Here is a 12,151-nt window from a genome sequence, read left to right as displayed (position 1 = left end):
AAAAATTAAGGAGCTGCTGGAAAAAATATAAAACATGTATTTCTGCAAATCATACCAGATATTTCTATTTTGTATTGCAGAATCATTAATTCATTTAACTTAAATTGTGCTTACAAAAACGGACCCACTGGATAGCAGCTCTGCGGAGAGAGATGTGGGAGTCCTTGATAATAAACTAACCATGAGCCAGCAATGTGCCCTCATGGTCAAGAAGGCCAATGGCATCCTTGGATGCATCAAGAAGAGTGTGGCCAACAGATCGAGACAGGTTCTGCTCTCCCTCTGCTGTGTCCTGGTGAGGCCTCATCTGGAGTACTGTGTACAGTTTTGGGATCCTCAGCTCTCTTGAGACAGGGAACTTCTGGAGAAAGTCCAACACAGGGCCACCAAGATGATCAGGGGGCTGGAACATCCTCCATATGAGGCAAGGCTGCAGGAACTGGGGCTGTTCAGCCTGGAGGAGACTGAGGAGGGACTTTCTCAGTATTTAAAAGGTGTATGTTAAGAGGATGGTGCAACACTTTTTTCCCGTAGTGTCCAGTGATAGGACTAGGGGTAATGGACAAAAGCTGGAACACAAGAAGTTCCACTTAAACATAAGTAAAAACTTCTTTACTGTGAGGGAGCCCTGGCACAGGTTACCCAGGGAGGATGTGGAGTCTCCTTCTCTGGAGCTTTTCAAAACCCGCCTGGATGCATTCCTGTGTGACCTGATTTAGGTGGACCTGCTTCTGCAAGGAGGTTTGACTAGATGATTTTTAGAGGTTTCTTCCAACCCCTATCATTCCGTGATTTTTTGATTCTATGATTCTTGTCTATTTGAAACACAAGTAAGCAGATACGAGTTAACCTATATTAGGTTTACATCTTGAAGAAAGAAAAGAACATTTTTAGAATTGAATAGCTAAGTTGTGCCTGACATAGATACTTAAGGAAAGTCACCTTATATTCCTGTAAAGAATAAATGATTGTCTAGATAATTGCTTATTTTTTGTTGTAGTAATTTGCTTTGAAGAAGAAATCAAGAATTAACTCTAATATATTGTCTATTAGAGTCTACAGGTTTTCTCTATGAAATCAATAGTGTGTTGTTGACATAGAGGAAGGCTAGAATATTTTTGTTTCTTCTAATTTTCACTCTAGACATAAATATTTATATGTAAATATACATGTTCATATGTATTTTTTCATGTTATCACATCACCCATTAATTTAAACAGCTCTTCCTTTAGATTTGTTAGTTTCCTGATGGCAGAGGTTAAAGAACTTGTCCAAAATGTGAACTTATAACACATACTGGAGTTTTTTCAATGCTAGATAGGAAATAGAAACTTGCTTAGACTGGAGAGCCACAAGCACCTTCCTATAAATATCATCTTTATCTATTTAGGCTTTAAACATTCAGGCTTGCATCTCTAGACGGTGGGAATAATAAAGCACACTTAGGTGACCATGCTTCAGAACTTTTTTGTGGGGGGTTTTAGCCTGTTTTACACATACTAAAGTATTTGCAGGATTTGGGCTTTGGCTGTATGTGGTACATATTTATTCAAGCAATGATTTGATCTTTGCCATTTAAAAGTTCTTTCCCTTGCTGTTCAATCTTTTTTCCATGTTCATATGCAGTTTAGGATTCATAACTCCTACGTCTGGTTTATTGCTGGCTGCACACCATGGAAATGCTAAAATACAGCTTTAATTTTATGAGATGCCAGGAACCTAATAAATCACAATAATAAGAGAAGGATGGTAAATTATTCTGTTATCAAATTTATTTTCCTTTTTTCCCCCATGATTCGTATGAAATAATGTACTTTTGAGGTCCCTTCCAACCCTTAAGATTCTGTGATTCTGTAATCTAAAATGAGTAATGGATCTCGTGGAAAGATGATCAATGTTTTTGCTACAGGATAATTTACCTTTGGTTCTGGTTCCAAATCTCAAGAGCTTTCACATGTATATCACCGAGACTGGTGCTTTAGGTATACACATTAACAACTTGCTTTACTTATTGTCCCTTCAGGAACTATACAAATATTTACTATATGCATAGACATTCATTGACTTAAGCAGGACCTCAAAATTGCCATCTGTTGACTTTATTATTCAATGTAATGCAGTAGTATACTTTTCTTAGGCAAATTTTGGTTTATTAACCTTCTTCAAAGAAAAAAAACATCAAATGCAAGGAGATAATGACCACTTTCTCTTCATTCATCAAACTGCAGCACATACCTTAAGCTTCTTTACACTTGTGCAAGGATCATTGGAGAAACTCTCAGTATCTGAAATCTCAATGTCTTCACCATACAGGACACCAGTCAGATCATTCCTCACCTGTCAGAAGTTGTGAAAAAGGCAAAACAGTGAACTGAGACTCAGTAAGAAGGAAGCAGATGGACTATATTTATCACTGTAATGACAAGCAATGATCTCAACAGTGATATATGCACTCACTTTTTTTTTTTTAAAAATCCATTTCACCTGGAAACTGATCAAGGCACTCTTCTTTTAAGACCACAATCTACTATGAACAATGTGCTACTTAAAGTTTTACTATATGTGACAAAAACTTCACAGGGAGCTCCCACTTTGAATCCCAAAAATGGACAATTTTTGTGTTTTTCCAGTGCTGTTAACACCAACAGCTTTCCTGTAGCCACATGGTATAAAGGGAAAAGATTCACCAAGGAAACTCATTTATTCTCAGTGCTGAGAACTGATTTGAAACCACTGTCAGCTAGTCCTAGCATGAATCAACAGAGAGTAGCTTACATCACTTAGCGAATGGTAAACCCTAATGAACTCCTTTGTTCCCTCCCCCATTCTTAGAGCATACAATTCATCATGGGACAACGAGTGATATGGTTTACTTAAAGGTGATACACGCTACCATGTACCAACAGATTTTCTCACCTGTTTTTTTATAGTGGCAAGACTCTGACCTCTTTGAGATGCTTAATAGCACAAGGAAACACTCCAACTTTAATTTAATAAAATTATTATCACATTCATTGCACTGATCTATAAATCATAAGCAGGTACTTTTCAGTGATCCTCTCTATGGGTTGTTTGACTTATACATTTTAAATCTCCCTCCTGACTCTCCTCTTCCTCGACCTCCTTTGAGAGAGAAGCATGGGAAACTCAAACCTGAAAATATTTTATATACAATAACACAGAGAAGTAAAGAAGAGGAAGTAGTATCTGTACTTCAGGAGAAGGAATTTTCATCTGAACAGGAATAGCCACAAAATTTATATGAGAAGACACTTTATCCATCCAAAATTAAGACTCAGTTTCCTCTGCTGAAAGTCTATCACACCCATGCCTAAGTATACAGTAAAAGAGAGGCGATGCAATGAGATATAAAAGGTTGCAGGTGGGACTTCTGTGTTCTGCTGGAAGACTTACTTTCAAGACAAAATAATCACATCAGTTATCCTCCAGCCTTTCTTTAATATATGTTAGGGAGCATCCTTCCAATCTATATATTTTAGTGGTTCCATTTAATGTCCTTTTATGTTTACCATGCAATTAATACTTTTTTTTTTTTTTGTATGCTGCTTGATTGTTTTAGATACCAACACAGTTTTTCATAAAAAACAAGAACACTAAAACTTTCATTGTACTTTTGCAAATCTCTTCAAGACAGGGAACCATAATCTGTTTTCTGGTATGTAGTAATTGCATTAACTGATCCTCAATCAGCATTCCAACTGTTTGCTGTTCCCTTTAAACTGATTTTGCCAAGTTTCTTGATTGATCGATTAAGTATTGCCTCAAGATCATTACTGCACTGGCTGCTTTAATTACTGCTTTCATGGACTGTGCTTACTCTTATCCCTTTTAGTCATGCTTTAAGATTACTAAGACATTTTACAATGTTAACCTTTTACAATGACTAAAAGAGGTGGATATATAGCTATTTTTTAAATTAAAAACTATTTTATTTTACAGAAGCAACAGTCAGAATGGTAAGTCCCTCAAGATTTGAGTTACAACCTTAAACTTTTCATGATCTTATAGTCAGTTTTTATGCACATTCTGCGAAAATATGTTCACTGACAAAAAATTATCAGTGACTACTTTTTCTGTATAGGAGTAAAATTAATGATTGATATTTTATCTCCAGCCACACCATTAACGGCTCCTTATAATAAATGTTTTTCTTGGTATGAATAAAAATTGCTTTTCTGAAACAAATCATCAGTGATAACAAAAGAATACAGATCTCTCTTGATCATAGTTTAGCTAATGTCCCAACTACCTAGTATGAAAGTTTACTACAAATATAATATATTACTTAGAAGAAATAAATTTTTCCTTGGCTAGCAGAACTTTCCAAAGGCATACAATTTCCTATATGCTTCTACTCCACACTGTCCAACTTTTTATCAGTAAAATGAGATTTTTTTTAGTTGCAGGTTTGCTTTTTTGATATTTCCTTAATTTTTTTGTTTTTTCTGGAGCCATTTCTAGTCATTCCTTTAATCCCAGAGAGACCAGATTAACAATATTCATCTCATCTGAGTAGAAAACAGTTGAATCACCAAATTCTGTTTAGTCAAATTAGACCATTATTAACATGAGAAAAAATACTACAAATATACATTCAATATTATTACAGTAGACTAACACTTATAGATAGGCTTCAGTGGAGGACACATGGCTGACACTTGATTATAAAAATTACACTTCAAACTACACACTGACTTGCTGTGATTCCTTCCCTTCAGAATTTCTTGATGAACTCTGCAATTAGATATGATCTCATTTTTAACAATATGATTCTTTTAATGAGCAACATTTATTTAAATTCTGCCACTGAGAAATTTCTTTGACATCTCCCTGCCCCAATTGCTAGAAGCCTGGTACATCACTCAGAGCTCTTAAGACTTCAGTTAACTACTGATTAACCTCTCAAAAGACACATCTTATTAGATTTGGTGCCACAGAAGTTGGAAACCTTTTCCCTTCACGGTCACAATCAGATATTGGATGCTTTTCACATGCATCTGTTGTGGAGGTTTGATCCAAAGAAAGGTGTTTGTCGACCATTATCATAAGAAAATATCAGGAGTTTTATGAGAATTCACAAGCTTTACATTGTTTTTCTAGAAGGCAATAGTTTTCCTCCATTTTCAATGCTATGACTATCAGTCTGACACATCTCATCTTGTGCCTGGTCTGTAGATATTTTCACTGCATTTTCCAGTCTTTGTTTATTGTTTTCATAATTTTTTTCACCATTCTCATGTTTGGGGGGTTTTTTGGTTTTTTTTTTTTTTCTTCTAAATATTGGAAACATGTGGTTTTCTTCCTACAGAAGTTCTTAACTTCTTTGAAATAAGCTGAACTACATAATCTTGTTTTGGATTTGTGTCAAATGTCAGAATTTGCACAGCCTCACCTCCAGCTCCAGAGTTGCCAATTCCTATAGCAAATGTTGCAATTTTGGATTAAGTTTGTGAAACTCAGAATACAAAATGCTGAATGTGTTGTTTTAGCAGATGCTTGCAGTCCTGGAAAGCATAACACCAGCAGTACAAACAGTTTTAGAGCTCAGCAGTAATTGTTTAATTCCACCAACTCTGAGTAAAGAAAACTGTAAACTACCATGCTTCTGCTTCTTTATTGTGTAGAACAGGATAATTTCAACTGGAGGAAACTACTGTAGAAAGTTGTAACAAGACTGCATTAAGCTCTTGTGGGGATCCGCAGTTCCTAAGTAAATCTTGCACTGACTTACAATACAGAAGCAATATAATTCTATGTAGTTTTTGTCCCTTGTTAACAATTTAATGAAGGCTGTAGCTCTATGTCTGTTCATATAAATTTTATGCACATTTTACACCAACATTTCATTTTCTCAAAACAGGAATTACCAGACCTGATCATCAATAAACCTGGAAGGTTTCACAAACCATTGCTTAGAGACCCTACACCTTGATTCACAGCAAAATAGAGCACTTTACACTGCTCTGCATACAAAGCTAGATGAAATCAGTATTTCACCATACTGCATATTTAATAGTATGTGCAGTCAACTTAAAAATCTACTGGAATGCAAAGATATTTACGTATACGAAAGCTTCAAAGAATGAAAGTTTGTATCATGTACAAGGGATGTGGTTGCAGGGAGAAAAGGATGGACCCTGTGCTTGAGGCACAAGGGAGGATGGGATGCAAGAGAACTGACTCTTACACTTCATTCTGCCAGAATTGCTCTGTGATATAGCCCATAAGACTGAATTAAGATTTTCAAGTTTGCCACCAAGTCTGGCTGTATCTTTTTTTTTTCTTCTGTGAAGTGGATGGCAGCAATACTTGCCTACCTCATAGATGTTGTATCAAAGTCACTGATGTTTGAGAGGCAAACAACAAAGTCCCTGACCTTGCACCTGTGAAGGAAGAAACATAGGGGTCTTGAGGAGCCAAGAATTTGCATTGCTAAGGAAGAAATTAAGTACTTTAATCTCTAGCAAATTGAGAGGATAGAGAGAATGAATAAATGGGCTGTTAAAAAAAAAAAAAGAGTGTAGATGAAACCAAAGTTTAAGGAAAGGAAGGCTGGAGAGCAGCATGGGCCATCTGCTCCCTAAGAGAGTGAGAGATAGACAAAAGTGCAAATAACACAGCCCCTGGACCAGAGTCCTCACCAACCAGCATCCCAGGAAGGGGAGCAGGACAGGCTTGGAACCCCAGCTTCAGCCATGAGGCTACACCTCCAGGCAAATTCACAGTGATAAGGCAGAACCAAGGTACAGCTAGGAAGCTCATCCATGAGTCTGGGTCTGGTGTGAATAACCACGGCAAGACAGGGTTCTGTGATTGCAGGGCAGGCCTGTACCAAGAAGACATGTCTGAAGACAAGCCAAGAAATGGGTCTAAACCAATAGCGTCTGTGCCAGGTATGGCTATCAAAGTGAGAGATCAGCACTAGGGGAGGGACTTGATTGCATCAAGCTGAGCTGAAACAAAGTCCTGAGTCAGGGCTGGTGGGGCAGCTTTGGGAGGCCAGTCAGGGGCAGAAGGGGTTTATGGTGCTCTCAGGGCCTTGACACTGAATTTCAGCTGGTGGCATATTTTCTATTTCCTATACGGTCTCTGTATGATGATTTGCTGTGTACAATATATAAACAATCCCCTACTCACCAGGATACAGAAGTTGCACACACTCTGATTTTCTCTTAGGAGAACAGATATTGCTCATTTCAGTGGGATTATTAGTGCAAGCACCTACTCACCACTAGTAAATAGCTATCATCCAGTTGGCCACAACATTTCATTTTTATCAAGCCTATTTTATCCCTTTTTCCAAGGAAAATAGTGAAAAAAGGCAATACTCCCAATGAATGGACAATCCAATGATCATAGTTTGGATTTATAGGTCTCCACTGCCTGATGGTTCAAACCAGGTTTCAGATTATACATCTAAAGGCACATTTCACTCATTTAATTCTGATAGTTAAAAAAAAAAATAGATTAATCATACTAGTTTGCTTTTAATAGATATTTCCAATGACCTTTTGGTTCACTAAAGCTGCATGTAAGTACTGCAAATTAAATCCTTGTTGTTCAGGGAAGTCTAATCCTACCAGATGTTGAACATAAGAGACTTCTAATGGGTGAGAATTGGTCAAACCAGATAGATTATACAGTCAAATATTTTACTAAGATTTCCCTTGCTGAGATTTATACTGAGTATTTTAAAATTTTGTACTGTAGTAGTTTCAGTACAGACATATAAATATACATGTACAAAACAAATGCATGAATTATAAGAAAAAATATTTACTCATTACATGGACAAAATGTAAATTATGAGTAATTGCAAAGGACAGATTACCATTTCTGGGATTAGTAAAGCTAGAGACATCTCACTATATACGATGCATTACAAGCAAACATAATTATTCCTATTTTCATTCCAATGAAATAAACACATTACTCACTTTAAGAGGCTTAGAAGCACTGAATGAAACTTACTCTCAAGAAATATTGTATCTGGAGAAGAGAAATTGTGTAAAACTGATACTACTCATTGCCAGGTATAGAAGAAAACTGAGATATATATTTTCATTGATAAACACATCATTTGGGACTACAAAAATGAAAAAGGAAGTAGAAGCTTATTTTGAGCAGAAAGAAATGCAAAACAAAACAAAAGAATACATAAAGCAAATTAAACAGTATAATGTTATTTTAGGTATTACAAAAGAGTCTCATTTATGGGAAAGAAAAAAACCCTAAATCTTTCTTATTGTAAAAAGGAGAAATAAAATCAGAGATGTGCTGGATTTCCATTTTTGTTCTAAAGAAATCAGTTTGGCTTTTGTTAAAACCACACATTGTGTGTGGGTTTTGGGGTGAGAAAGGGAAGAAGGCACACTGGGATAGTGGGTTTTTACTTGGGAAAACCGTCAGTACAGGCTTTCAAGAAAAATACTCCTTTTTTTTTTTTTTTCATTGGAGTAGGACTCTAGCACATGGATGTAACCTGGAAACAAATGCTACTAAAATAACTCTGGCCTGTCAGAAGTGTCTGTTTCAGACTGATTGTTTTAGACTAGAGTAACAACAATCATAGAACAAAAATAGGATTTGGGGCTTATAAACAAATAAATAAACAGAACACTAATTCACATAAAACCTACATATGCATGACTACCACACAGATCATACCTATTTAACTGCAAACTTTTGCAAAGTCCCATATAAAATGTTCTCACTTCCCCTTAAATTTTCCTAAGTAGAAAAATTTCCTTCTCATGTTTTTTGGTCATAGAAGCTAAATGTAAACATGAACTCTGATGTTAAATCTAACAGTTGAGGGTAAAAAGAATTAACAGGAATTTGGGGTTCTGTGGGTTTTTTTTTGTTTATTAGGAGTTTTTAAGGTGATTTACAAACATTTCAAATTAGAAAGTGATTTCTCTATGCAACAAATAGATAAAATTAATCTATGTTAACAAGAAGTGGATGACTTGCTATCAGATACTAGAAGATGCCAGCATAATACAGTGACATAAAACTTTAGTTAAGAAAAAGAAACAGGGATCTGCACTATGTCAAATTACAAACAGTTTAAATTCTACTTAAGCTACAAGCATGTTAAGAACCCGCACAATAGATTCTGTGATTCTATCATTCTGTAATAGGTTCATCAGGAGTTTGTGCAGTCCAAAAAAACTCTTCAGTAAAACTGGACACCAAGACAAGCAAACATACAACTCAGGGAGAGAAAAGTCATGGTACATGACTTGTTATTGAAGCAGGTAAATGCAATAGGACTACGGAAAGTTGGAACAAGCATTCAAGCAACTAGGAGTGCTGAAACACTAAACACTTTTCTTGGAGGGAATGTAGAGGCAGACAAGTAAGGGAACTCTGTATTATAACGTGTGAACAGTATTTGTAACACAGAATGCACAGAAGAATTTCAAAAGGTTTAGAATATATGTTTAGACAAAAAAATCCTTAGAGAAAGAAAACTCTTTTAAAAACTACTTAGAATACATAGTGAATATGCTTTAAATTGAACAATTTGGTCTACATTAGGAAATAAGAACACAACAAAATAGACAGTATTATGCTATCACATTAAAAAAGAAATATCCTAGAAAGCCATCATTATTTTGAAGAACAAAGTATTAGATGATTCTCAAAAATATTTCTGTAGTGGTTTTCATAAGGCAAATCAGATGTTTAATTTTTGAACCAAAAATTAAAGACTCAACATCTGATTACGTTACTACAGGTGGATGACGTATAGTACTCATTTGTAATTCTTATATACACACACATTTCCAATATATTTATCACTCAGAATGAGCCTATTTGCCAAAACAATTCTGAGCACATTTCATGGAGAGGGGTAATTCAAACAAAGCAACATGACCAGTAATTAAATATTGTTTAAGATTATGTTATTAGTGCCAAAAGAGCCATGATTTTTAATTACAAAAGGAAGCATCTTTATGTAAAATCCTCCTTGATTAAGCAGAATTAAAGCATCAGTAACATTTACACACTTATAGTCTCTCCATCTATGATGGATGAAATATTTTTTATTCCAACACTAACTAGTAAAGGTGTTACACAGATATTGCCAAAGTTAAGATAAATGGGCATCTCTATGGAATGATAAATGTCCTCCATAAATAGATGTCTAAAACAGATGAGATTAATTGCACCCTGGAAGTGCTTCTCTCTTTTCTCCATTAACTATAAATGGAGCTTAGATGACTCTCAGATACAGTTACAGATTGCTGAACTGTAGCCAAATCCCAGGTCTCAAAATCTAACCCTGCCTCAAAATGATGTTATAGTATCAGTGACATCCACTGAAACTTAGACACTCCAAAGATCCTGTACCTTCATGAAATGTTTTCATGACAAAGTTAGAGGAGTGGGCTCCTTCTCTGCATCCTTTCTCAATGTGGCCACCTAGCCACTGAGGCAGAACGCACAGGTTCTTTTACACAGGTTCTTCTTGTCTGAGTGTTGTGAAAAGCCTGGAAGTCTTTATGTGGGATTTTTGTTTTCAGAAAGCCTGGGCCAAGTTTGAAGTTTTACTGTGTATTCAGTTGCTGTACAGAAGCTATAGTTATTTATTCATGTTTTCACTTCATCAGAATCAGGGCCCTACGTCAACATTTATTAAAAACTCTGTATTCAGGAGGAAGTCTTGTTATCAACGTAAAACTATGAGTACAAGCCCCACTGGGAAACTAAAAAGAAATAAATCTTTACCCAGTATAAAAATTGGATGACATTTTGATGAAAGGGAGAGTTTAGAAAACATACCTGTGAGAACACAGCCGCTATGAAATTATTACTATTTCAATAATCCTCTAAAATGGCAAACCACATTCTGCAGACTTCCTAAATGCAGAAAGGTCAGCAATATCAAACTAAGATTTAATTGATTTTATGCCTGAGCTATGGGAATAGTTGTCCTCATTGCAATCCACTGGGGTATTTGGGCTTTAGGCTTTTTAGGAGTAGAGGGACAGATTTGTTTAAAATTTCAGACCAATTTAACAAAGTGTTTCATTAACTTACTTTCCACTTGGCAATACACTGCTCCAAGCAGTTTCGTTTAGATCAACTTTGTAAAAAATTCTTATGGTTTAAACTTCATAAGTCTACATTTTTTCTTCCAGGTTAAAAAGGACAAAACAGACACCACTTCAGGGATACAAGATCATCACATGATAATGTTGCATTAAATTATAATACTAATAAAAATGAAAATTTTACAATAGGAACTATGCTTCAGCCCCATGTTCATTCCTTCTGAAAAAATACAGAAGTTACTTTCTGACCCAAACAGATTCTGCTACATTAGAATTAACTGGAGTGGTATTAGTAAGCAGAGATTAAAAATAAAAAAAAAAAAAAAAAAATCTTCTTTTTCTTCAGTGTGTATCAGTTACATTCAAAGAACTTTTATCACTTCCACTCATCTATTAAATTGTGCCAACTTTTTTCTGTTTTTTTAAGATTGGAATTTTGTTGTTCTTTGTATTGAGGACTGTAACTTTAATCCATTTGAAACTAAAGTTAGAAGAAACTAAACTTAAGACACATGATGATAAAGTTTTCATTAATTTCTTACAGTGTCAAATATTGACATTTCATACTAATGTTTAATTTTAAAAAATAATTGAAATATCTTTTTGAGTCTTTAATTTAAGAAGCATAACATACTGATTAACTCTGGTTTATATATTCAGATGATCACTGGCATTATCATCTGAGGAAACAACTGATTTGCAAACCCAAATATCCAACTTCAGCACATGCAAGCACTGCTGATCTGATAATTCTAAAAAAATGCCTCAGCATCAGTTCTCCGGGAGAGACACCACCTTTGCTTGATTAATTTTTATAAAACAGAAAAGCAAAATAATTTCACAAATATTTATGAAGCATGATTTCCTTTCTCATACTCTGTCTTTGTGGGACCCAGCCAATCAGCAGCAGCTCAGGCCTTCCAAAGCAGAAGTGTGAATCTGGCTGTAATTGTTAGCATCAAGAATTTGCACTCATTCATCTGTACTTTAGGACAGAGGAGTTATGAAACCATGAAGAACCTAGATACTGTCAGCATTACAGGAAAGTTTCTTTTCTTCTTTCAAGC

The 12,151-nt window shown here is 35.4% G+C and overlaps 1 protein-coding gene across 1 annotated transcript in view; it reads right to left on the bottom strand.

Moving 5' to 3' along the window:
* Positions 1–12,151, bottom strand: part of GABBR2 (gamma-aminobutyric acid type B receptor subunit 2) — a 487,689-nt gene that overhangs the window by 249,189 nt on the left and 226,349 nt on the right. The window contains exon 4 of the mRNA XM_061995459.1: positions 2,236–2,337. Coding sequence (XP_061851443.1) covers positions 2,236–2,337 — 102 coding nt within the window. The remainder of the gene's footprint in view (positions 1–2,235; positions 2,338–12,151) is intronic.

Source organism: Colius striatus, chromosome 4 (genome assembly GCF_028858725.1).
Source record: "Colius striatus isolate bColStr4 chromosome 4, bColStr4.1.hap1, whole genome shotgun sequence".
In the NCBI taxonomy this organism is placed as follows: Eukaryota; Metazoa; Chordata; class Aves; order Coliiformes; family Coliidae; genus Colius; species Colius striatus.
The sequence above is the reverse complement of the archived record's forward strand: the minus strand, read 5'-3'. Positions and strand labels throughout refer to the sequence as shown.